This window comes from Corvus kubaryi, unplaced genomic scaffold (assembly GCF_017639235.1).
Source record: "Corvus kubaryi isolate FWS band 111438036 unplaced genomic scaffold, C.kubaryi_AGA036_p1.0 37387, whole genome shotgun sequence".
Classification (NCBI taxonomy): Eukaryota; Metazoa; Chordata; class Aves; order Passeriformes; family Corvidae; genus Corvus; species Corvus kubaryi.
This window is the reverse complement of record NW_024581129.1, coordinates 3,558,671-3,586,201: the sequence shown is the minus strand read 5'-3', so window position 1 is coordinate 3,586,201 and position 27,531 is coordinate 3,558,671. Positions and strand designations below refer to the sequence as shown.

The following is a 27,531-nucleotide window of genomic DNA, read 5'->3' as shown; positions in this document are numbered from 1 at the left end:
TCATCTATTTGGGCCGTAGATGCTGAGGCAGAGGTAGATACCTTCTACCCCAGGTTCTACAGCGCCCAAATGAGAACAAGGCCTTTGCCCTTTGCTGCTCATTGCATGCAAGTGTAGAAAATAAAAGTAATTTTCTTCTGACACTTTAAATCTTACAATCCAGACTTACCATCACTGGAAACATCTGCAGTGGTTCTCCTTCTTGATCATAGACATACTCTCCTAGAAGCTTGCCTTCTTCTTGATATTCATCATCCAGACCCTGTAACAAGATGAAGATTTTTGCTTCCATCATATTTCCAATCAAACCCAACCTAGAAGCATGTCTACATAGCAGATATCAAGAGACAGCACTTGGAGGTCTGTAAAGCCAGGATCAGAATGTTTCCCATGTAATTTAAAGTCCAAGCACAGCTTGTACTCCAGCTTCCAGCACTGTAAATAGTTGTGCTGTTTACGTGTTTTCTTGGTCAAACCTCTTAATTTCCATGGCTAAACCCCTACTGCAGTATACAATACTGCTCAGGACAAGCAATGAGAGAACATCAAGGTTCATGCCAAGATTCAGATGTTTGCAGGTGACTGTTTAAGCATTTAGAAAAGCCTGACAAAAAGTTCTCTGCCATCGTTAACTACACTCTGATGTAGCCTGTGGTCTCCTCTGTTCCAAAATCCTGCCTACACAACTGTGGTGCTGGGTAAAACAAATTTAAAAAATTATTTAAGGCACATAACAGATAAGGTGCAGAGACAAAATGGGAGGGGTAGTGAGTGTAGAGAGAAAGAACAGGAGGGAAAATGAAACAAAGTGTACGAAAGAACTAGACCAACTAAAAAAACATTATCTCCCTCCAAAAGTGTTTACTACTCTCTAAGGCAAGAGTAAAGAAATAACTCACCCAAAATTAGTTGCAACACTTCTTATTCCTACTCTCAAAGCTCCTAAAGACCACCTCATTTTAAGACCAATGAGTGAAACAGTTTATCATCTTCTTAGCTATCCTCCCTCAAGTTACTATTTTCCAAGGTAAGTAACACAAATATTCTACGTACAAACGTCAACTTAAATTCAGAGACAGACTTACATATACTGAAAAATTCCTAGGAGCACTGGTGATATTTCCTGATGGTGAAAGAGTTTTTGGTATGTGTTCCAATGTAAAGGCAGTTGGATAGATCTTCATGGAAAGTCTCACCACAAGATAGCCCTGTGATCCTTTGAAAGCCCAGCAGTTTCCTGGATACATGTCCGGCTGTACAGAAGGAAGGTGAAGAGAACAAGGTGGGAAACAACAACAAAAACAATGCTACAAGTGCGTTTCATAATTTTTTAAAAAATAAAAGTAAAGAGTAATAAAGAGTTGTAATGAATTCTGAATTCTTAGGGACAGTCTTAGTAAGGGACAGGAATAATCTCCTTGGTGGAACTCTTCACAAAGACACCACATCCACCTGAGCCACCTGTGGTGTTTTGAAGACCTACCTTAGAGATTACTTCTCAACAAGAACCCTCCCAGCCCTCACACTTTGCACAAGTCCAGTGCACCACCCAAGCTTCCTGTGAGTCTTAATTTTGCTAGAGTAGAGCTGTGTCCAGGGACTACCAGGAGAATCCCACTCTTGGGAACATAGTTCAGAGTACCTCTACCCCCAATATACTACAGAGATACAACCAGCACCCCAAGAGCCATACAAACCACTAACACAAAATAACATTGCTGCATTTGTTTACTTGGCCTTTAATTACCTGAATCACCACTCTGGGAGACTGAGAGAAGTACCACAGAGGAATTCCAAAGAGGCTAATTAATGCTGTCTTGGTCTCATAGGTTTCAGAACAGCGAGTACTCAGTATGCTGCCACCTCAAAAAAGATAGATCAGGTTAGCAGAAATAAAAGTCTTCAAGAAGGAGTAATTAAGGCAGAGATTTATATAAAGCAGATATTGTTAAGACCTAATAATTTTCTGGGGTACAATGCTTCTATCACGTACAGTGTTATTTTAAGAACAGGTTAAAGGTTTTTCATTTCTTTCTTACCCAGTTGTAGACATGTTGAGAACTATTCTATCCCTGTCCATGCACACCTAGGCTGATGCACAGCCCTGTAAACACCATCACAGATTGCACTCATCTGATGATCAGGCAACACAGGAAAACACTCTTTTAATTTTAAGATTTCTAGTAAATACTACTAAAAGCATGGATAGTAAAAATGGTGTTCCCTCCACTACTTACCTCCAGATTCCAAGGCGAAATCCACCATCCCAGTCTTGTCTTGAGAGTAGAGTTTCAGTGCATTATTTACAATAATCTGTGCTTGCTATAGGTGTACACATACAAGACAATGGAAGGAGAAATGTTTTAGTAAGATCAAGTGATAAAATAATTTATATCTATATATCTGTGAAGTTATAAGCATCTTTTTGAGACGCTGCACTTCATCAAAAGTCTTTGAAAGCCTCTTTTAAGACAGAGGCCACTTTTAACGCACAGTTGTCTCTCTTAGAATACAAATTCATACTGCATCTTGACTGCTGCTTTCTTTAAGTTCTTCCCAAGACCCTGAGCTGCATTTCTTTGGTATACTTGTTTCTTGGGAATTCTTCAATTTTCAAGATAACACACTCTGAAAAAATGCAAATATTCACAACAGGCAACAATCAATGCTGTAAGAATACACTCAGTAAAGCATTTTCTGCAGCCCTCCTCATTTCAGCTGATGTTCCTGACATCTCCTAAAACCATTAACATTTATGTTGACAGTTAGGCTCCACAAAATGCCCATGAAATAACTCTTTCCTGTTTCAGTTGAACTTTTGAGACCTTAAAACTCACTCACCGCTTCTGTGATTCCAGAAATCCCTGCATTGGTCACAGCGTTTGTGACTACTTCAGATGTTACTTTTTGGTTTGTTACAGACATATGGAGAGTAATATTCTTGAGGATCTGCAACTCAAGATCCCGCAGCAAAGTCTGTAGATCACTTTTGCTCACAAAATTGGAGGTAAGCCACTGGAGAAGTGATTCAGGAAAGTCTTCTTGATGATCACCAAAAAGCATTAGCTTGACAGATTCTTTGACCTGGGCATCTACCTAGTAGAAGCCATTAACAATTACAATTATTAGTTTTTACAAATATTATTTAAGTCATAGTTGATAATCCTGTATTATTTTGTTGGCTACATTCCAGTCAGACCTTTTAAAAGGCTTCAAAGGAACTTAAAATTCTTTTAACAGCAACTCTCAGATAACAAACCTAACTCACTTTTATGTAAGTTTCTTTTCCATATTTGCATGGGTTAACAAAATATATCAACAGCAAAGAACTGTACAGAGAACTGCTACTACATCATGACTTACAAGCAAACCCCTGCCATTGTAGAAAACAAGCCATGAACTCCTGTGTATTCAAGTGTTATGCACTAACAAAAAAATTCACAGTAACCCTACACAGAACACTGTCATTCTGTAAGATTAATACTATCCCCATGTTACTGATTGCAGTGCATTTCAAGAAAGTTAGTGAACAAAACCAAGTAATACCAAATTTTACTGGGACAGTTAGAGAAGTTGCAGAACTTACTTTTTCATGAATGACATCCATTTTCTCACAACTCGTCTTCACACTTTGCCCAGATAACAGCTCCGATTTCATATAAGACAGCTCTAGTTCTAGCTTTTTAATTTTGGACACAAGTAGACTATATTGATCATCATCTCTGACAAAAACAAGGAGTCAATCATTAGGAAAGAGCAGTTGGAATCATTCCATCAAATTCCAAAGGTGTGAGAATATACTTGTCTAATAGAAAGTGCTTTCCTACCTCAACTGTTCACCACAATACACACAGAATCTGCAGCTCTTTGAAGATGTTACTTAAGGCATCCTTAGAATTAATGTATTCAAAGCAAAGTATTCTGAAGTTATGGAAAAATCCAGCAGTGATGAATTCAGATTATTACCAGGCTGACAAGCTGGTAACTCAAACATATACAGACTTTGGGGAATTTAAGGGCTTCTGACAAACCAGTCAAACTTTACTTGTGTGACGTTGCCACTGGTTAGAGCAAGTTTCAGGCTACCTCACCCAAACCAGAGTAACTCCAGAGGCAGTGCTGAGTTACAAACAGCAGCTCATATATGCTCAATACAGATCAGTCTCCAGTGAGTGCTATGGAAAAAAGGTCTCCTCCATCATTCTAAGGCCATTTTACATTTCATTCTAATTTAAATGGCAATTCGGCAAATAAGCCAAAAAACAGAGACAAACATTAGAATTGATCCAATTTAAGAATTTAAATATAAAGCCCATCAAAAGCAGTTACTGTATATTTCACTAAGTGATCTGAAGGAAAATTCTAATGCATTTATAACAGGACGAGAAGTCCCTCACTCTCCTCCACTATGTGAAAGTGTTGTTGTAGGGTTGCCCCCCACACCAGAGGGGGGTCCTGTGCTGATGTTCAGCATCACAGCTGAAATGCAGTACAAGACAGAAGTGCTCTTGCTGAAAATACAAACTCTCAGGGTCAGTTAACTGATACAAGATAAGGATTGTTATATTGGGAAGAACAACACACAAATCACTGTCAGTTGGCATCACGAGTGAAAAAGCAAAATATGTTTGAAAAGTGCTTATACCTCACTGTTTTTGATTTGGCTATGTCAAGCTCCTTCTGGATGTCCTAAAAAATACAAAAGTTAAGTTTTATCAGAGACAAAGAAACTCAAGTGACAGAAAGAGGATAAAGAATGTTATATGAAAATAAATTTTAGCACCATCTGTACAGGACTGTGCTCACAATGTTTGTGCCTCTGTATAATATGTTTCATTCCAAATAGAACCTGCCTCACTGGTCAAGGGAATAATTTTTAAACTTGGAATGAAACCCTCTCCAAGAAGGGGGAGCAGAAACACAAACAAGTTTTGAGACTTAGGGACCTGTAGCAGCCAGACTGCTGTTTGGGACAGCAAATAAAAAAACTTACTCTGTTTTATCAACAGGTTACAATTAGAACAAGTCATCAAAGCTCACTTTCAATACCTTGGATTCAGCAGAGAGTTTTCTAAGAAGGTCTTCCAGCGTCTGGATGCGCAACTCATGTTCTTTATGCAAAGTCAGGAAGTCAGTCTTAAAAAAGAGGGAAGAAAAAGGGGGTGTATTTTCTTTTGGAGCACAAATACCATAACTGATATCTTCTGCAAAGTGTAATTTTCATTCCTTTCTGTGAATGCTTAAGTGATTTATCCTGCAGGTAGTGTGAGAAATTACAGAATCTGTAATAAATCCAGAAGTCTGATTCAGCTGTAGTAGGGGCCATACACAGGAAGTTTACCACAAAACCCCTGCTTTGTCACTAGCCCTTCCTATAGTCGTCTTTATCTGTATGGAAACAGGATAAATCCAGCAGCTTTTCAGCAATGTAGGAATGTACTTTAGGCCACCTGTCTGCAATCAATCCTTTGTCAGCAGTAACAAAGGAGGAACAAATGCCCTCAACTACTCCCTGGCCTTTACTACCTATTGGTTATTTCTAGAGCAGAAAAAGAATCCTCCAGTCAAATTGCATTAGTAAAACTTCAGTCAGTATCAGGAAACATCAATAACTGACTGTCTTACCTTTTCCTCCAATTCCATATCTTCAAGATGCTGACTCATGACATTTTTTATTAAGTTCAATGTTTCACTTCTGTCACTCATCGTGGCAACCTGATCTTGAAGATTCTGGAGTAGGCTCATCACTTTGTTATATTCTTTGTTATGGTCATGGCATCTGTCGGACATGAAGGCCATTTGCTTTTCCAGCTCACTTATGCGACCAAAGTCAAAGATATTTATGGTATCCTGAAGTATAAAGATAATGCTTTAATATATAAAAAAATCAAGACACTTACTTACATTACTCTCGTGCAATAAGTAGTTATTGAAAAATATTGAAGACATGGGAGTTAAGAGGTCTTAAATATATGCAAGTTCTTCCTTGGACTGTTCTCCCTCACCTTTGGAGGTTGCACAGAACGAAAAGAATCATGTTGCGGTTCAGGAACATGAACAGAATCATCTGTTTTCTGTATTCTGTCAATTCTTGTCCAGTTCAATGGAGGTAATAATGAAATGAAGCCATTAAGCCCCCAGAACCACATTCCTAGAACAGAAAGAAAAAGCAACACGTGTTCAAAAGAATTCTCCCTTCCAACTGCTTACATCTACAAATGGTCTTTTTAAGGACACAGCTACCTTCAGTTTGCAAGGCAGGTGCCACACAACAGACACTACTCCAAGTCTAAACAAAAATCACCATGAGTCAGCTTTAACGTTTTTAAATCAAACACTCAAAAATATTGGGGAACATCCATCAGTCCCACTCACACAGTTGTGAGGCAGGGAACTTGCACTTAGATAAATCACAGTACAAGCTTAAACTTGGTTCTACTGCTTCCCTGGCACCTTGATCACATTTGCTGATTAAGACAGGCCACATTTTCTGAAGGCAGATGCAAGTGCTGCTTTTTATCTCCACAGAAAATACGTTGCATTATACACTTACTACAGATGACATTGCATAAGAGCTAATAAAAGTTGGAGGAAACTTAGGTTTCCATGGAAATAAAATAGCATTCACAAGATTACACTTATTTTTGCAATATCTTAGTGGGAAGTAGCAACTTTTTCTACACAGGGTAAATTCTTTCCTTGTTCACCCTTGTACAGGGGACTTTGAATCCCCATTGTAGGTTTCCAAGCAGCTTCATCTTCTCCACAAAATAGCTGCGAATTTGTAAGACTCACAAAAACATGAAACTGCTTTTCAGAAATGGCTCAGCACTTCTGGTAAATACTTCAAACTTAATTTGTTTAATTTCAAAGTTGACAGCTGGCCTGGAACACTGTCTACTAACCAGTCTAAAGTCAGCAGTATCTTAAGCAACTAAAACATGGTCTAGAGCAAAGGAAAGACAGGATGAGTTTGTAAAAACTTAACCACACTTTTATGGAGACTGACAAAGCAATCAGTACACAGCCTACTCTTTCATTGCTACTCCTACGATGGGAGGAAAAGAAGAAAGGACTTCAGTGCATTTACTTACTCAACCACTCTTTCTAAAGAGCTCTATGCAATTAAATCAATGATATTACTTTCAGGACAAGGAGAAAGCTCGCTGACTTGTCACTACCCTGTAGGCTTGAATTACTGCCCTGTTCACAAACAAACTTGCTTTTTTCCACTTCTGCATCTTCTTCATAAATCAACTAAAAATGTTATTTTGGAACAGCTGTAGTACACACTCTGATTTGTATTATAAGTGAACAATTGACATACCTAGTAGAAACAGGAGTGGGATAAGAAACAGTAACCACCTGTAGTTCTTTGGAAGGCATCTAGAGAAAGAGAGGGAAGTTTACAAGAAAGAATACATTTACCATAATTAATTTTTATATTATAACTGGGTAAATAACTTGCTCACAAAACAATAATTTCAAATGATACACACCTTCTTACAAGAAACACCTTGAGCAAAGACATCAGAGTAACAAGTTGATACCACCCAGTTCTAAGCAACCTGAACATGCCAGAAGCTGCCCTCCCTAGAAGACAAAAGGTGGGAGTGTGAAATGTAATTACTGCAGCACATGTTCAAAGAAACCAAGCAGAGGGACACGCAGCTGTGGCCAACAACGCTTTGCAGAGTGGAGAAATGCATGGATAAGGCAATGCATGCAGCTTATTAACAGCTAGATATCACAAGTATGACAGCATTGTAACATCAACTACTCAACAAGATCAACAGCCATGCAAGGAGATGAAGTGCTCATTTGTTATGACAATGCTACCTCGCTGGAAATTCAGTATTAATGTCTGAACACAAGTTATCACACACTGGAGACCTCAGTATGCTCCAGGAAATGCACAGGTTAGCAGCAGCAGTTTTTGTAAGAGGAATACCAATATAGGAAGTGACTGCCAAACCAAACACGCCCCATTATGCCTGACACCCCATATTCAGTGCTATTGACATACTCATTCCCTCATGAAACAGTCTGGTTAGTCTCCTGTTATGCCTGTGAACAGAAACACACCCTCTCATTAAGCATATTTTGGTCAATAAAGTAGCACATGCATTTCAAGATACAAAAGCTACAGCACAAGCAGGCTGAATTAGTGCAAGTCCCTGCAGTCCCCTAGTTTGCCAAAAGGAACAGGCAATGCACACACACACGGATTGGAATAGTAACCTGGAGAAAGAAGGGCCAGCCAAAGTAGAGACAACACCTTCTGTGACACAAGCCATCCCGTTGCTCCCACTGATCGCAACACATGAAGCACAAAGTAACCTGGATTGTAACAAATTAACTCCATGTGGTAACAGACACAAAGGAGATGAAGGCTCTCTTCAGTACATGCAGTGAACACACTCAGCCCCCTGCCCATTCCATGTTCTGCAGAATTTTAAACCATACCTTTCAGTAATCTCAAACTTGGTTCTCCACTACTTTAAAGCAAAGCAAGCCGCTAATAAATACGAAGTAAAGTAAAACCAAGACAGTTTAGAAACTGAATTCTCATGGACAGAGATAAACAGAATGAACACCATCTGTGCCATTAGAATATCATTTTTTCCAAAATCAAAGTTTACATTTTGTAACATATTTATCTAACAATGCCATGCAAAGTGTAGCAGAGAATAGCAAGAGTACTACCATAAAAGCAAGCTTTAAGAACATCATAACATTAAAAGCATCTTATTTGTTCAAAATTAAGTATCAAGTTCATTATCTGGGTTACTGTTGAGAAGCAAGAACAATTAAAAATTTAAAATTCCACTGATGTCTAGCAAATACTGATAGAAAATATTCCCTACTGAAAGTTACAAGCAGTCAATTTTCATTAAGCTATGTGTTCCCAAGGATGTTCAGTACGACAGTTTTGTATCTCTTAAAGAGAACAAAACTGCCACCACCGAACACCCCCACCCTGTAACATGCACTGTAAGAAATGCACTGTAAGAAAATGCTGTAACTTAAAGCCTGCTGAGGCCAACAATTACTATGTCCAAGACTAGGACCAATCTTTCTACAGAACAAACTACACAGTATATGTCTAGAAAATAATCCTACATTTTTAGATTAGCAGATATGTCTGGGTTAATCTGAGGGATTATAGATATACCAACCCAATGTTTTGCAAATCATTTAGGTGACTGAAGTGTCTCAAATCATTTTCCTTTGCTGTATAAAGAACACTCAACAGATCCTTGATGCCTCTGTCATTCAAGCTAGGGAGCGCTCATCTCACAGGGTAGATTCTATCCCTACATAAGATTCCTGTAAAAATTGACTATCACTAGAACAAAAATAAAATGTTAAAACCCCTTTATTCAAATAACCTTCATACGAGTATTTCATACCTTGCTTTCATTTAAAGTCAGCTTTTCAACCTATCACGCATACAAATCTCCCTGAAGTGCAATAAATTAACAATCTGACTTGTTCCTTTTAACAGATGAGGTGCACGTTACCCTACACCTTGTTTTCACTAATAGGTAAGCAGCCTGCCACGCTTGTGCAAAAGAAGAGCAATCAATCAGAGCAAGAAGTCAGACACAAGAGGTGTTAAGGAAGTTAGTTGTCTAGGCACATTTTTACTCTACTTTGATAGATGAAGGAAGGAAAAAAACCCCAAACACAAAGCACGTATGATTAACATTTTGAGATTGCGATGCAAAATAAAAGCAAACAAAAATGTCCAAGTCAACCTGCAGAAGAAAAGGTGTGCCAAATGGTCCTTGCTACCCTTTCAGCCCATGAGGATTGCATGTGGTCTGTGGTGTATATTTCAAGATGTTTCTTCCCCTTACAGTCATCACCTGTCGGTTGTGGTAACAGTTGATTAATGGGATAAAGCCAGGATCAAGTCAAGATTGTTACAAGATAACTGGAACAAGTCTATCTCACATCATCAGCTATCAACCCAAAAACTGCTAAGCAAACTTCAGGGGAAGGAAACTTCCTGGGGGAAAGACTACAGTACACCAGGGGATCACCATCCCCCCCTACACCTAAGTCGCAAACCAAATATTTACTTTGTAGCTTCCATAGTGTCAGGGGCTGTCTGATACCACTATTACAGCAACAACCTGCTGTAGAGCCCAAGGCTGAGACAACATTAATCACTGTACTTACATATTGATTCCTCATTCACACCAAGATGACGATCTTCTCTGTAGAACTCCTTTACATTCATGCTCCCACAGTAGTCTGAGTGAGCTGCAACACATTCAAAAAGCACACATGGAATCTAATTCTCAAGTTCAAAGCCTTTCATATACACAGATTTTAGCTAAACTGGCTTGGTTCACTATTGAAGTCAGGTTACTCACAGAAAACCTGAAAAATGACTGAAGAAGAAGCCTACTCTGTGCAATCATTCTTTTGTCTTTAAATATCAGGGGGCCTATTGGTTCAAAGAAATCTTTCTGCTTCTTTACAGAGAGCAAAGCTTGTTAAAAAAAAACAAAACAAAAAAACCCAACCAAACAAAAAACCCCCAAAACAAAACAAAGAAAACAAACCCAAAAAAACCTCAAACCCCAACCAACCCTCATTCAGTAAGACCCTGTTCCCAACATTCCATCAAATGGGTCAACCATTCATTACATATTTGTGCTGATTTTAACAAACTTGTTACATGAAGGAGAAGAAAGCATTAGCAATTATAAGGCTCTGAGCAGAGAGAAGAAAGAGAGCAAAGTTCTACTCACATGCAAAAATCAGTTACCTTCTGTCTATGGCAATTTAACTTCACTTGTAGAGCAGGTATAATAGAAAAGAAAGCACCAAAGAAGAAATGAATGTTTTCAGGGAAAACAAGATGTGCTCTAAAGTAGTGCAGAGTGATGAGAGCAGTTTGAGTTTTGCAAGACAGATCTAAACAAGCTTTAAGTGCACAGCAGATTTAAGGGTGATAAGAGAGACCTAAAGACATTGAAAAATTAGAATTTGACACTATCACCATAGTTTTTAAAAATCAAGTTTCTCAATTAAAAAGTTACTCTCTACCACTTTCTAGTAAAAATCAGCATGTGGATCTTGTATAAAGGAATCTTGAGAAAACAGACGAAAGGTATGAAAAGTGTAGTACAAGTGAGGTAATAATAAAAACAGAGAGGAGCCAGCCAAAAGACTATAGAAGAAGATCACCATAGTGCCAACGATGAAGTCCATAAGAAAGAAACGCCAATACACATGCTGTCTTTGTTTGGAGACCAAGGAAGACAACTGAAAAAGTACCTTTATATTCATAACCCAGCTTCAGCAAAACCATTTGAAATAGTTGCACTAATAGTGATGCAAAAGATGCTGCAGTATTTTTGACCAATCGTAGAATCTTACTCATGTAGAAGTACGTTCCTCCTATTGAAAAAAACAGTGTGAATACAAATTATTCATCCATAGAAATATGTAATTCTGTTCTCTGGTCACCATTAGCTTGTGTAAGAGTGAGGACGAAGCAGGGAAAGCCTTTAGCCAAGAGTATTAAACTTGAGCAAGTGTGGTTTGAAAAGTCTGGGTATATTAGATTTCACATCAAAGCTTTTGTAAGAACTACACACCCTGGATAATGACTTCAAGGCAAAATCTGTAACTTCAGCAAGAATAGCTTTGCTTCGTGAGAATGCAGAACTCTAAAGAGCACTGAATTCCTTGCTTATGGAACTTGGGATTCCTCACTGATGTGAGCTGCTGATCCTGATTTTGGGGTCCCAGTTCCAAAGAGACACTAGCAGTGTTATTCTGGATTTGAAAGTGAAGACTGTTCAACACCTTCCCTGCTGTTACATCAGAGGAAGCATCTACAGTGGTCTGCCTGAAGTGCTAGAGACACACCCTTCTCCAGAACCACAGGAACAAAGCCACAATCCACCACCGTTGCTGTCCTAGACTCAGCCACATGCCCAAAACCTGCCATGACTGTGTGCGCCTTTCCCCACCCACACACCCCCAAAGTCTGACCCAATCCTCTAGTTAAAGTACAAAGGAATGTACAAAGATGAGTAAAATTCTCTCATGTGAATACAAACTCAGAAGCACAGAAAGTTTTCATGTAGTGCCAATTTAAGTAGTTGACTGTACAAGTCAAAAGAATTCCACTCTGTGCTAGACACTAACTAAAAACAAGTATTTAACTCACGTATCTGAAGTCATATCATATAGCTCGAACAAACTGATTTCTTGTACTGAAAACAAACTCCATTCAAGACTAACAAACCTACAGAATTCCAAAATTGGTTCTTTTCTAGCTCAAGGTCATTAAAGAGACAAATCCTTTGTGGTAACTGAGGACTACCAGTAATCAAGAAACTCCAGATGCTGTGCAAGAGGCAGGCAGACACAGGCAAGAGAAAGAGGAAAACAATCCACTGAATGGAGATTGTCTTGGAAAGGCAGAATCTTACTTATATAGACTCAACTTTTCAAGCTTTTGGAATGTGGTCACTAGAATGACTATTTGGAATCAGTTTTTCCCTTTGGACTTCAATTTTTCATGTAGCTGAGATTGAGCTTTTAGAAACACTACAAAAAGCTGCAAGGTTAAAAGAGGAGAAAAAAATTAAACGGGAAGTAGAAAGCCCTCTCAGAGATTCCCTAGATAGCAGAAGCACTGCAAAATAACAATTCTGGTCAATCTTGAAAGTTCAAATCATGTAAGGGATAAAAAGTTATAAAAGCAAATGCACAGAAGAAGTTTCTCTCTGAAAGACATGACCAAAAACTTCAGAGCCACATAGATCCGATGTCAGATTAGGAGACTTACAATCAGTGCTGGCTGGCCAAATAATTTTATAACTTAAGATACCAGAGCACTTTCATTTTGTAATTGTTTAATTCCTACAGCAGCACTGAAAATCAGTAGATAACTATACACAAGAAACCAACAAGTACACAAAATTTCAACTTAGACAGAAAAAGGTATTTCATATAAGCTGATCTCTAGAACTCAGCAAGTTTATCAGGGTAGGACAAGCTTAAATAACACTACATTGAAATGAACCAACTGAACTGTATTGCAGAGAAAACACAAGAGAAAGTAACTTACTAGATGCATGTTTCTGGCTCCTGTCCCTAGTGTAGATCCTGGAGGATGGCACGTGGGAAGCTGAGTAGGCAGTGAGGACCTCCTTCCTCTCTGACAGCATGCTGCAGTCACTGCACGTGTAGCCGTTCAGCGTGGGCTGCAGCTCTGCTGCTGCTATGCCCCCGTTCCCCTGCAGCAGCATGGTGTCACTGCCTGGAAACAGCACAACAACCAACACACCCATGTCAGTACTGCCAGCACTGTGCCTGTTACATGGGATGTGGAAGGAAAAGCAAAGTGTAGTTACCTTTGGGGTCACCTTCTTCATCGAGGCCTGCAAACGAAAAAAGAAGAAATTGGTCTCAAATATAAGACGACCTGAACTGAATTACAATATCTGACATAAACTCAAGTTAGAAGTCCCACTAATTCTAAGACTTCAAAAAAAGTCTCGTTATGGTTAGCATTTAACATATTTTGCAGCCCATCAGAGAAACATGTATCCAGACCTTATTATAGAAGGAATAGTAGTGAAAAGCATCCCATCACAGAAGGGGCAGGCAAAGTAACATGAATACCAACTGCATCTTGACTTAGCTCCCACGAGACCTTAAAGCAGCTAATTACAAGCTTACAATGCTTCTGCTGCTTGGTGACTACTTTGATACTACTCTATTTAAAATTCTGTTTTAAGAGCCAGGTTATCTAATATTTAGAACTGGTTCTACCAAGATTGAAACAATTCTTCCCATTAGGACTCTGGGAAGGTCACAAGTATTCTGACTAGAAACAAAGAGTCTGAATTGGGAGATATAACAAAGTGTTGATCTGGTTCTACACAATACTTCACATGACAATACTTTATGTAGACAACTCTCATATTTTCTCTTCATTGAAGAAAACAGATTCCAGGAAAATATACTTTTATATACTTGCAAAGCCAAACCAGCTAGCCACACACAAAAACCCTTTTGGGAAATCCTGAAATGCCACTAATTTGAAACTTTCACATTAAGGTATGTTAAGAAGAAACAAACTTCTGCCTATAAACAAAGAAGAATGCTTTTCCTTTGGCTTTTCACAGACAAGTTACATGTTTACCATTCTTTAAATATAATGTACATTTTGTACTCAATGTACATTTTGAAGAAAACAGTGATAGGAGATAATTATGGTGTTGCATCACAAAACTGTTTATATTTGCTGCCGTATTAACTTGACTGTGCAACATCTTGATATGCCAGTAAATCAAGTTTACACACTGGACCATGAATTTCCAGTGGGCATCTTAGCAAGAAGGCCCCTACAGCAGAAGTGCAAGTGGACACAGGTTTGGGGACAGGATGGACAGCAGGTGGGACAACGATCATAAATTTATATGCACCAAACCAACCAGTTTGCACAGTTTGATACAAGCAGTAGCAATCATTGCCTACCCCAGAAATGATCAACTTCTGTCTGTTCTCGAATCAGAGACTCATCCAATATAGTGGATATCATTGATGTATCACTGGCATGGCTATTGAAACTGCTCTGGCTAAAAATAGATGAGCTGGACAGATTTTTCCTTGGCACATGTCTTCCACTGCCAGACTGTTTGTTCATACTTCTGCGTTGCTTTACCACCCTAGGAAACAAAGCAAAGGCAAGTAAGACAGAGCACTAAAGACACAAATTTCTGTTATCTTCTCACTTTATTAATGAATGAATTAACAGTCATTTCAACACTGATGTGACTAAACAGAGCAAACAAGGTTTAAAAGGAAGTCCTCGCCTTCAAGCACCTATAATTTTACAAAGATTTTACAAAAAATTGTCATTGCAAACCACATACTGAACACAAATTTCAAAGTATGGCAGTAAACATGGAGAACAAAAAATAAGACCTTTAGGTAACTTTTTTGCATTCTTTTTTTCTAATAGTAAGACTCAGGATTTACTTGAGAAGACTTAAAAATGCTTACTTAGATTGATCCCTGAAGGACATGTTTCCAGCATAAGAGCTGTCATGAAGGGAATCACTCTGTCCATCATCTGATTTACTGTATCCTCCAGCAGCCAACCGTAAACTACGCCGTGACATTCTGGGTGAATCAAACACTGGATCTATTTTGTTTTCGGTCTCAAAATCCAAAGCAGATGAAGAATAACTTGAACTGCAGTAAAATAAGAACGGCAAAATTACCAGGGGAATTTTCAACCCGGTAACAAATATGCTCTTCAAGCTAGCCCAAGTTTCCATTAAATACAGTTTATTCAGGGTTATGACACAATCCCCACGAGATATACCAAATAACCCCAATAATTTAGATATATGTAGATATTCAAGGTTCTCCTAAGCAATTCATATTATGAGTTCTACAACTGAAAGCAAATCAAAGAAAGAAACAACCACCATGGAAACAACATCTGAAGTTTAGCCAGAGTAAGCACTCATGCTTTTGGGACCAATTTGAGAGAGGAAGCCATTCATGACACAGTTTCTTCACCATGCCTAGCAGCAAATTAAAAATGGCACACTCCCAAGCTGCAAGGCAAAGATTAATTTTCAGTCTATTTTTATCTATTTTCTGTTTGCCAAGTCCTTGTTTTGAGAACCAAAGATCCATACGCCACATTACTCTGAATTTCCATCTCAACAAGTAGGAACTTCCTCTGTTTAAGATAAAGACTCCCCTACTTCAGTTTAACTACCACTACTTTTTTTAAAGAAGTGGTTTAAAAACATTTCTTAATTTAATGCAAACCATTAGAAACATTTAACTCCAAGCTAACAAAAAATATTTAGAGACTTTAATCTGTTTTTCTCCATAGAGGCAAGTTTACACGTAGATAACCTTCACATCATTACCCAGGTACTCCACATTTCAACGCGTGATTCTCTCAGAGCCTCCATGAAAATTTACAGTGAAGACAAGCAGCAACACAAGGCAAACACAAACAGATTAAAAGCTGAGGAGTCTGTAAGAAATACATTTACCAAAGCAGAAGTTTAGCCCAAAGCAGAATACTCATACACAACCAAAGGAAACATTCAGTTATGTAAGTGAGCAGAGGCTGCTGGCACCAGGCATTGCACAGCACGTCAGGTTCTGGAACTGCTCAGCCCTGTGACCCACAGCATCCAAATGCTAAGTGCTCTAGGCCAGCTTTCATAAGGACTCTGTCCCTTCTTGGGCCACAGGGATATACAGAGATGTAACAGCACTTCAGTACTCCTGGGGGTTTCACTTGTTTTTTTAAAAGAAGAGATAAGCAAAGAATTGTTTGTGACAGCAGCTCCTTCTCCCCAAACACAAACACACAAGTAAATTAGATCTGAATGAGTAGATTCTACTGTGCAGCCTGTATTTGAAATAGAAGCTTTCCCTTTAAAAAAATACGTATCAACAGCTACTATAAAATGTATTTGTGTAAAAACAATTTAATGGAAATAGCTTTCTTACACAATCATTAAAGATCTCAGAACATCACAAAGTAATAATATGCTAAGTATTGTATTATTTTGGCATACAATTAACATCAGAAGGCCTTGAAGCTACACTTACAGTAATGACGTAATTCTGACAAGGTGGTGCTTTTGAAGTGAGTTTCTTCATTGCACCACAATGCAACGTAAAACATGTAAGATGGGGTTGTCAGAGCATGTCAACTGCATTTCTTTTGGCTTAAAAAATAACCCAGACTGTTAACACACAGCAGGAAAACATCTCATGGCTGCAGCACCAGCTGGGCATTCAGCCCGTAAGACCAGAGCGGAGTCTGTCCGAAGTAGCTGCTTCTATTGCCCAGAGGAGCACAGATTTGATGGCAGGGCCCTCGTTCTGTGTGCTGGATCTCACTGGTCTGCCCCGATAATGATGGCACGTGCAGTGCAACCCTGTGCAAGGCAGAAGCCCCAGCACAACTTAAACTCAGCATACGTTACTAAATGCATTAGTCTTATTAATCCTTGCTTTCATTTGGCTGGAAGAGGGAGAAGAAATAACATGTTTTCTCAGGTACCTAACCAATTGTAGACTAAAGAATTTAATTTTTACAGTTTTCAAAAATGCTAAGTATAGATGATTCATACTCTGACAGATGTGAAAGTGAGAATATGGGTTAAATGTGGCTCCTCCTGCTGTTATTCTACTGTTATATAAAGGGTCAGAGCCACAAGTTTTCTACTGAGTCCCTCCCTAAACAGTTGTTTCAGAACTCAGTTTTGCTATTTACACTTGCCACTATGCATTTGCTTTTCGTCATCTTCACCCCACGTTTCTTACAGATACTCAATTCACAAGAACACAAAGTACACAGAACAAGCTGACAGCTGTGACCAGCCTCAATTTGTTTCTGTTCATAAAACACTTGTTGTTACCAAGTATCTCAATGAGCATTTATATCAATGTGGGTTGAATAAATAGCTTGAAGTTGGGCTCCACTACCAAAAAAAAACCAAAAAACAAAACAAAAAAAACACCACCACCAAAAAACCAACAAATCATCATGGAATCTTTTCCTCTTTAACAAAAAGGGGCTTGTCTCTCACTTATGCAGGATAATAATTCTCTTCACATTGTGTCCTCTGTCAGCAGGACAGTACCTAGAAGTCTCCTAACTTGCCATCTCACTTTCCATGCTCTGGAATGCAGCCTTTTTTCTTCTACAGAAAAGACTACACTAAATAAAAAAACCACTGCCTTTGCTTTCAAGGACCAGAAATGAACCTGTACATTGATGTAACCTATGCAATATGTACAGCTAACCAAGAAACACCTAAAGGTGGGATGCAATTAGCCTACACTCCTGGATAACATCTGCAAACAGTGCAGACTCTGGTTCCTTCCCCAGCAAACAGCTCCCATGGCTGCTGGCGGAGCTGGAGACTGAATCTAGTCTTACATTTCCAGCTTCTTGATACCTCCTTCACATGAGCTTCTACAGAATAAGAACGTCCTAGACTTCAGTGGGTTATTTTTCAAGTTATATATTTATAAGTGGAATGAGAATGAGGTCTGCCAATTTTAGCATTCCTATAGCTCCTCTGAAGGACCTTAAGTGTCATTTTTTTATAAATACTCCTTGGAACGAAATGGGCAGTGATGTTCTTGACTATTCAGGATAACAGACACATGCAATACACCTAAAGAACTACAGCTGAACAGACATCTAACATGGACACAGACATACAGTCAATACAAAAACATTCACAGCCTTTCTAACCAGGGGGCATTATTTACATTAAGTGACCAAGGACACTACCTTGAATTATTTAGTTATTTCTTCAGTCAGTCCCAGAACATACTTAAAAACCTCAAAAGATTTTATTCAATTACTGTGAAGAAAATTATATCCCAATTGAATGCTCTGACACAGAAAAACAAAATCAAACCAAATTCTTATTGCTTTAACCCATATTTTTGAAAAAGTGTTAAAGGCATCCAAACTGACAACACAACTCAAAAGATGATGGTGACTAAAAGGAAAGATCAGTTGTAAGAGTGGGGTGTAAATTATATGTTGACAAGTAGGTGAGATTCACAAGTTTGACTTGCATTTGGAGGAGGATAAAGATTATTTAGGTATATCAGTTAAATGTTTTTCTGATTTGGGCTGGAGGAGTAGAAGCACAAAGTAGAAGCACTACAGCTATGAACACACAGTGAACCCAGTAAGTATTAATGTAAGTTCTATTAATAACTCATAGCCAACTCTATTAATAGCTTTGTGGTATCAAGCTTCACTGCACTGCTTTCTGCAGGGCTACATCCCAAGCCACTTTCTTTAAAGAAAAGATTCTGTAAAGATTGAGTTGTCACAGGCAGAATAAACCAGATTAGAATATAAGCAAAACAAACACAGGTGAGGGGTAAGAAGGAACAAATTTCAACATGAAAATATTTCTGATTAGCAATTCTCCCTTTCCTCAGAGTCTTCAAATATTGTTTGACCCAGGGTAGGAAGAGCTATAATAACAGATGTCATTCTGCACATATACAGCAAGCAGAGGCACAGCAAGAGTCTGCACAGAAGACTGTAGTTTACTCTCTTGACATCCTGAAAACAGTGTCACGTCAGTGTAACAAGTAGTTTTTCCCCATTATTTTAACATTTGGGGCCTCAAACAATTTTAAAGAAAGAGCGTGCCAATCCTTTTCTACATAAGGAAGAATTATAATGAATTTATTTCAACCTAGTTTAACCATACTTGCCTTCATTAATTGAGTTACTAAACTTCATCATATACCCAGCTCTATCCATTTATAAATACCTATGCCTAATAGCCTAACACAGCAAAATGGCAAGCTGGAAAGTTTCAGGACATGTAACCCCTTCACGACTTCTCAGTTTTTCAGAACAGTCTTCATTTATGTAGCAAGACAAACACTCAGCTGTCCTCTAAATAAACCCCACCAAAGTCATCATGAACTATCCTCCAGATGTCCAACAGGATTTATCATTCTACATCATCTTTCTACTTGTCCACTGTTTTTTCACTGGGTAAGAATCTTGGACAAGAATAACACAGGAGTTACAATATGTCAGCCAATCTCTAAGGTACATTTGCAACACAGAGGTAGCTAAACCCACTCAGTAATATAGAGGTGAAACTGCTGCTGGATACAAAGCACATAAATCACCTTTCATTGTCCAGCATGCTTTTCTTGAAAAGAGAAAACCCACTTGTATTTAACCAACACTTTACCAATGGTTTTTCATAAAATTCAGGAAAAACTGCAATTCAACAACATATAACATGTCACATTTTGCAACACTACTGACATTAGGCTACAGCTTAAAAAAAAAAAGCCATGATCCCAAACAGAAAATGGAAACATACAGTTTTAGAGCACACAAAAGGAAGAGTATTAAGTCAGTAATCTCTTAATGTTACAGTTTTGGCAACTTCTGTTTTATTGGCAGGTAGCCAAGTATTGTCCAAACGCTATACTGTATTTTAATACACAATACATAATAACGCCATACAGAGAGAATAGAAAGGCAAATCTCATACTGCATCCTAATGAACAATCATTTTTTTAAATTTAAAATTAGTTAAACCAGTAACTCAGGCTCACTGATGCATTTTGAAGCAAATATATATCTCATAACTCAATACCAGGAAAAGCTCAATAGATTAAAACAGCAACAATCTGCTATATTAATACTAAAAAACTCAAAATAGGCATCACAACACTTGCTCTGAATACATAATACAAAAACTACCAAACACTATGGAGTTAGTTTTTAGAAAACTGATTTAAGAAAAACAATCAGATACAAAGATATAAGAAAAAACCATGATCTTTAGAAGATACAAGAAAAGGATACAAGAAAAAGCAAGTTCATTAGAACACAGATTTTACATTCACCCAACAAACAGCTCTGCTAAAAGAAGTAATCAATATGTAACTTCCAGCCAAGTCCCAGACTAGCGGCAATGAGTGCGTAGCAATCAGCGCTTTAAAGTGAAAGCGGTCCCAAGTCACAAAAGAAAGCACACACCGAAGTTATAAGACACAAAACATCGAAGAATTTTGAGGACATATTTATAGAAATCCAACAGCAGTTGTAACTAGGTGGACACAAGTTACTCATAGCAACTAATAAACACTGAGTCATTATCTTAGTCATTGTCCTGTTAGTTCAATGTTTTCTTTCCTCCAGTCAGGACACAGCAGTTGTTTTCAAACCAGACTAGAAAAAGCCCTTCTTCTTCAAAGAAGTCAGCTACTTACCACGAAAGCTCAACTCTCCAGGATTAGCAACATTCAGAGAACAGACAGTTTCTCTACAAGAAGAAAAGGGTTCTCACCTGAGTGCATATGTATAGCCAGTGTTCTCTGGCAGACATTGGGGAGGAGTGTACGTGTGTAGACGTGAAAAGTCCATGTTGACTGTTTCAAATCATACTGTAAAAGGTGAAAATAAAGTAATGCAGTGACTTAAAATTACATAAAGTCAGTCTAGGAGCCCTTGCACTGTTCAGCCTGTGTTATTAAGTATTGAAATAAAAGAGCTGTTACCAGAAACGTGGAGCTCTCAGCAGTGGAGTAGTATTGCTGCTACTGCCAGATATCCCTTATCATTACTACAGGAAGCTCAGGGTATTTCTGACTGTGACTTTCTTTATGATACTTTATTTTCAGCTATTTCCAGGTTCTCTAGAACATGACAGTAATATGAGCCAAACTCTTATCACAACCAGATTACACCACTTCCACAGGAACTAAATTATGCTGGTATCCCCAAAAGAGGCTAAGCATAAAAATCTAAAGAACTATGCAGCCATGTTTCAGAGGTCTCTTCACAGTGAGTTTTGCTTTGAGTGCCCACTGAGCACAGCACAGGTGGCTCTGTGCACCAGGTAAGGATAATGCAGATGAAACTTGAGAAAGTTTTTACATATAGTCAAATCATTTAACTCTAGCACTTTTGAATACCATCCACTAAGCAGCGAGGGAGTATCCTTCATTTCACAGAATTTATTCCTGTCATTAAAACCACTGAATACACACCCTGGCAAAAGAGCCAACTGCAAAGTGACTCATAGGGTAGAATTAGGCACATTTTCCAGAGTGCCATCTACTTCCAAAAAAAACCACTCCAAAAACAACAAAACCAAAACTACCAAATCAAAACCACCCAAGCAACATTTGTAAAACTTTCCATGGGGTCTTTGAAAGGTATTATAGCCTTTGGAAGAAAATAAAAACTGATGTTGTCATATCAACAAACTTGCAGAGCTGCACAGGTGACTACATGGATGGAATTATGAACAATTTGACTTTCAATTTCAAAGTATTTGCAAAAAACCTTCAGCTTTTCTCAGTTTTATTAGCCAAAGAAAATTTTTTATTTCACAAAAAAGATTCTTTGATTATAGCTTATTTGTGGTTAACAAATAGGGATTTGGCTACCCTGGATTTGCACAGTTAGCAAAGCAGAATCCTGCTTTCAGATTATCTATGGCTCCTGTTTCAACAGCAGTAAAATATATTCCACACAACTGTGATGATGTACCTAAACCAGGGTAAAAATATCCCCAGCCAATTTTGATAATCAAAACATCAACAGGTATCTCATTTTGGAGATGCACTTTCCTATGCTGAAATAAGAGTTTTCGTTTGTATAGCTACATATGCTTAAGAAATAGGGCCAAAATGCAGGTACAGGCAAAAGCAACTCAAAAGAAATCTGTACATGTAACATTAAAATGCTCTTAGTCAGTCCACCTGTAGCCTACAAATCCTGAGGTTAGTAAGGCAAGAGGATATTACCATTACTACTGAAGACTTAAAAAAATTAAAACTTCCAGGCCTAAGCATCATAGCTTCCTGAATGCAAGCACCTCCCATGCAAAGTGGGGTTAATGAAAAATAAGGTCTGCTATTTACTATTCTTTTATTATAGAGAACACATTTCCATTAGGTGATCTTTCCCTACACTCACTTCATTTGTCCCAGAGGCATAATGCTTTCACTAACTTGTATATAAATTTGTTGTTTGTTTACAGGAAGCTTAAATCAGTAGTGCAGAAGTATCAGCAAAGCAGTCTCATTCTTTTGCTAGAATGAGCAGCAAGTTCTGTTGGAATATGTAACAACTGCTGCCTTACTTTATCAACAAACAGGAGCTCAATTTAGCACATAGGAAATGGGGACCAGAGAGCAACGGCTCCCCAAGAACAAAGGTGGAAATACAGGGAATTTCAAGATGAGGGATGCTGGTAACACCAGAGAGCACTTGTATTAAAGAACAGCAAAACATGTTTCTCAGACATATGCCTACTGAAATTGAAAACTATGATTAAAGTTGATCTTTTTGAATTGGTTCATCCCAATAAAGATTTTTAGCCCCTAAGATATAAAAACCTTGTTTAGTTTCTGCTGGAGTTGATGTGCGTGCTTAGCATGCATCATTTCATCATAAAACCTGTTTTTTAACTGGCAACTCAGTAGCTAATCCTTCTGCCACCCAGCAGCATTTTCCCACATGGAAGGCTCAGCTATGCCAGTGAGCTTTGAGTAGCTCCCCAGCTCCTCCCTGTCTCCACTGCCCATATGGGCAGGGCAACGGCTGAGTTTGAAAAACAACATATTGGCTCCATTTCTTCCCTGTTCTTTTTTTCCCCCCTTCACCACCAGTACTCTCTTTACTTGATTTCTGAATAAATGAAATGCTAGAATGTAAATAATATTTCTTATTTGATAAGGTTTTAATTGTATCATTAAGTTATTACAGATAAAATATGTGCTTGACAAAGGTAGTGCTAACTGCAAAGCCTCGAAGGTACTTATGTGTAGGTCTATTAATAGCTGGGTTTCATAGCACCGAGCTCTCCAGTGAAGATATCAGGTTTGCCATCTAAACACCACACTTAGAAATCACTCTTAGAAGATTTAGGAGCTTGGTTTGATTCACTGCTTGTTTGATACTCTAAAATGAATTCTGACTCAAGGGGAGAAACCGCTACTCAATTTTTCAAAGCAACAAAACTGGCTTAACTGACTTAAATGGAATTTAAAATTCATCTTCAGAGATGACCACCACAGTTTGCAAAGACGGGTGTCTAGAACTTACTATGAAACTGGATTTGTTTTTTAAGCCTGGCTTTTAGTTCAAGAGCTTAATTTTAGTTATCCACCTCTTCAAAACAAATTACCAACCCAATTTATTTAGAAATATTCTAGATCCTTATTACAAAACAGACACAGGGTGGGCGGAGGACATTGACTCACTCTAATTTGTTCCCTTCATGTTTAACAGCACTCCACCTTTCATGTATTATCATTGTTCTTACTTACGAAGCTTTCATACACAACTGGGACAGAAAGAGCCATGCTAATACCATATTTTGAAAATTTTAAGTCACAAAACTCGGCAGACAATCTGAAAGGTAGACACAGTACTTAGTCCCAGTTTGAACACTTCTGCATGCCTGACACCTTTCTGCTGTATGTACCATAGATCTGTCTGGACTCAGTTTCACGTAGACTTTTAGCATCAGCTTTGTTGCAAGGATTACCAGGCTCAAACTCCAAAACAGCCTTTTGCCCTTTTCTAGAAGCCAATAAACATCTAATACCAAGGGATGCACAATGCAAGAACCAAGCACGTATTTATGTAAAACCCCCAAGTAATAAAAATACCTTTATAAGACAGCTCACTGTCAATTAAAGGGAAGCACACAGTTCCGCTGGAGTGCAAGCGGACACTAGGTGTGCCTCAGCTTACAAGCCAACTTCCATGTTCCTGCAGAGGAGACAGCTGGATTATTTGCCTTTTTTTGGGAAACAGACACAACAGTCATCCCAAGTATTACGTCTCCCTTGCAATTAAGTGGAATCTGTGTTACAATAAATCAGCACACCAGAAGGGCAGGAGAAGACAGATTGTGACTCTGTCAGAACACAAGGAAGCTCAGGGACTCCTGTAATCAGTGCAGCAGAATTTACCTTCACGCAAGGCCCTTGGCTGTCTCCAAAGGACTCCGAAGCGTCTGAGTGATATGAGGCTGCACCACTACCTCAAAAGCCTGTCTGACAGTCACTTTCACAACCAGCCAGTCTCAACAAAATCCTAGTACTATGGCAGCAAACTTCCTGGCTTCCAGGGAAGGTGATGAGATGCTCCACGAGTGGTCTTTACACACAGAAGCATCATAAGGCTGGGGGAGCAGCACCAAACACTGACCGTACACTACAACTACCTTAGGGACAGACACAAACCCTCACTTATGGCTTTTGGGGTATGCAGACTTTTACAAACTTACTGTCCAGGCAGTTCCTCATGAAAACCCTTTGCAACAAAGGAAGTGGTAAATTGCCACTTCACAAAAGGGACCCTGGCAGAGTAGAAATATTCACCAAAGTCTGTTAGAGAATGAGAAAATTCCCAAGACACCATGTCTTATTTTTTATGTTACAAGGGACAAAAAAATGATACAATTAACATCTTAGATATTGGAAGTACTACTCCAAATAGAACCTCTACTATCCTCACATTTTAAAGCCAAGTAAGTTTAAGTCACTATGACTTAACATATTTAATGCCACAAATGCTAAACAGATTTAGGCAAACTATCAATAACAATGAAACTGGAGCATGCAACTCCATCAGTTTCTGAGAGCAAGCCATTTTTTACTTGTAATTTCAATTTTTATTTTCTTCTATTATTCAGAAAAACCAATAAAGTCACCATTTTTGGTTAAAGAAGGCAAATTCCTAAGTAAATATGCTCCACAAAGGATGTTTCACCATAGCAAGTTAAGTACTAGTTTAAACAGGCTGAAGAGCAAAGAGCTCCAAGCTAAATCAACATTTTATTAAAACACACATTCATAAAACGTTACCATTCCTTTAAAAGAGCAACTCAAAAGCAAACAAACAAAAAAAACCCCAAGTAATAAACCGGATATTTTCCACTAGATATTACTATTGAACATTATGGCACAGACCCCCGAACACAGGTGTCAAACTATAGCACTAACAACAAAACCCAGCTTCCTCACAAAGCAGCAACACTGCCACATTCACATTCTGTACCTCTCGAAACGCTTTTTAACGGGGAGGCTGACAAAAACCAGCCACACATTCAGCCGCGGTGAAACAATCGGCGTGCCCGTTCATTGTTTACACACGGGGCCAGCACACCATTTCAGAGCCCGGGCCGCTCGGGCCCTCTCGCACACGCCGCGCCGGGGCCTGGCCGGGCCCGCAGCCCGAGCGCCGCGCTCCGGTTCTCCGCCATCCGCCGCGGCCCGGGCTCCGGGCGCGCTCCCCGGCGGGCGGCACGGGCCGTGCCATCCAGCCCAAAATGGCTCCCGGCCCCAACAAAGCCCGCGGCAGCCGGCCCGGCCCCCGCGCTCCCCGTCACTCGCCGAGTTTGAATTCACTGGAGGCGGCGGCCCGGCCGACCCCACCGCCTTAACCCCTGCGGCTCCGCGTCCCTCCGCTCCCCAGCCCGCCGGCACACAACAAAAGGCGTGTTTCACCTCGCCCGTCACGCTCCTGAAACGCCTCACCTGCCCGATAAAGCACTCCCAGTGTTGGCTATCAAATTAAACCCCGACATCTTACTGTTTACAACCAACACCTGAATGCCTAAACGCCTACAACTTATAATCACCAAATCACAAGGCAGTCAAGCACCGCAGATGTAAGGATATCTATACACCACCACGCTTACTAATAGATCAATGTAAAAAGCCTGCTAACCTTGTCAATAAAACCCTCCGTCCAGCTCACTCACGACAACAACACCCTGCAACTCACTTCCACAACACTGGTATGAAAATCAGCAAGCAGTAATTCAGACCCATATGTAAAAGCAAGAATTAGACATTAAAATTCACTGGGAAATTCAACAGAAGCATTAGCCTGGAACAGTCAGTTGCAAAGAACTGAAACAGAAACATAAAAAAAAAATTAGCAAATATTTAACTTCCTTTTTGCGTAATGTTAAACTGAAAACCAGGTGGTGGGATGGGGGGCCTGCAAACGCTGCAGAAACCCAGAATTTGCTGGCTAATATTTTCCTTCCCTGTAACATACTATAAACACTATATTTTTAAAATGTATTTTAACTTAATACGACACTAAATAAGGCAACATAAAATAAGGCAAATCAAATACTTTTTCCTCCCAGCAGATATAAAACTTACTGGAACTGTCAGAAAACAGGTGCTGTCTCCAGTGTTTCTGACACTTCTACCTCTGTGGTCACTGAAGGGCAACCAAACGTGAACACGGCATGAGGAACTCAGCACTACCACCTCAAAACGAGCACAGCACGAAAAGAACACATTTTGCTGTAGAAACACGAGCAGTCACTCAGTCGGCGAGCGATACCAAACTCTGCTACAGTAAACCCGTCGGTTGAACACCACTTTCCCCACAGAAGCAGCTGCCCTGAGGTGACAGCCGGGGGACAGCGAGGGCAGGTTTGTCCACCTGCGCTACCCAGACCAGAGCACAACCCCCATCACAGCACGTTACCTTTGCACCAAGGCTCGGCAGCTGCGGCGAGCGCCGGCACCCCCGCGCACTTATCAGCTCTTTCACAATCAGGGTGGAAAGCTGCAGGTGATAATTTCTTCTGACAAGGAAACCCTCCAGGTGCCAGGCCCAGAGGGACCCGGGCAGCTGAGGTTTCTCTCTCCTCCCAGCGAACAGCGCCGACCTACAGAACTCCGGGCTAACCAGGGGTCAGCGCCTGCCCCTCGACTCCAGCCCGCAGCGCCTCACGCGCCGCTGCCTCCCCGGCGCCGCTGCCCGAGCCGGGAACGCCGATCCCCAGCTCGGGGGAGGCCGCAGACCCGAGACACCGTGTCCCGGGGGCTCCCACGCGGGCGGGCGGCCGCCACACGCGGCCCCGGCCCGGCGGGAAGCGGCGGCGGGCGGGCGGGCCGGGGACGGGGGAGCGCGGGCGGGGGGCGGTTGGCAACGGCTGGGGCGGGCTG

At 39.8% G+C, this 27,531-nt stretch overlaps 1 protein-coding gene across 9 annotated transcripts in view; it reads right to left on the bottom strand.

Annotated features, from left to right (window-relative positions):
* Positions 1-27,531, bottom strand: part of SUN1 (Sad1 and UNC84 domain containing 1) — a 33,999-nt gene that overhangs the window by 2,033 nt on the left and 4,435 nt on the right. For 2 of the 9 annotated variants that reach the window (XM_042037146.1, XM_042037147.1), the window contains exons 2-22: positions 20,883-20,979; positions 15,046-15,237; positions 14,518-14,708; positions 13,389-13,415; positions 13,103-13,294; positions 11,296-11,418; positions 10,189-10,272; positions 9,762-9,872; positions 8,242-8,340; positions 7,500-7,593; positions 7,328-7,386; positions 6,006-6,151; positions 5,626-5,850; positions 5,050-5,136; positions 4,646-4,689; positions 3,587-3,722; positions 2,842-3,096; positions 2,238-2,322; positions 1,748-1,863; positions 1,086-1,253; positions 170-262 (exon numbers count right to left, since the gene is read on the bottom strand). In XM_042037146.1, coding sequence (XP_041893080.1) covers positions 170-262; positions 1,086-1,253; positions 1,748-1,863; positions 2,238-2,322; positions 2,842-3,096; positions 3,587-3,722; positions 4,646-4,689; positions 5,050-5,136; positions 5,626-5,850; positions 6,006-6,151; positions 7,328-7,386; positions 7,500-7,593; positions 8,242-8,340; positions 9,762-9,872; positions 10,189-10,272; positions 11,296-11,418; positions 13,103-13,294; positions 13,389-13,415; positions 14,518-14,708; positions 15,046-15,237; positions 20,883-20,959 — 2,604 coding nt within the window. In that variant the 5' untranslated portion in view covers positions 20,960-20,979. Of the gene's footprint in view, positions 1-169; positions 263-1,085; positions 1,254-1,747; positions 1,864-2,237; positions 2,323-2,841; positions 3,097-3,586; positions 3,723-4,645; positions 4,690-5,049; positions 5,137-5,625; positions 5,851-6,005; positions 6,152-7,327; positions 7,387-7,499; positions 7,594-8,241; positions 8,341-9,761; positions 9,873-10,188; positions 10,273-11,295; positions 11,419-13,102; positions 13,295-13,388; positions 13,416-14,517; positions 14,709-15,045; positions 15,238-20,882; positions 20,980-25,615; positions 25,801-27,067; positions 27,275-27,531 lie in introns of those variants that run through there. The other 7 variants (XM_042037148.1, XM_042037145.1, XM_042037149.1 and 4 more) reach the window with 7 other exon arrangements.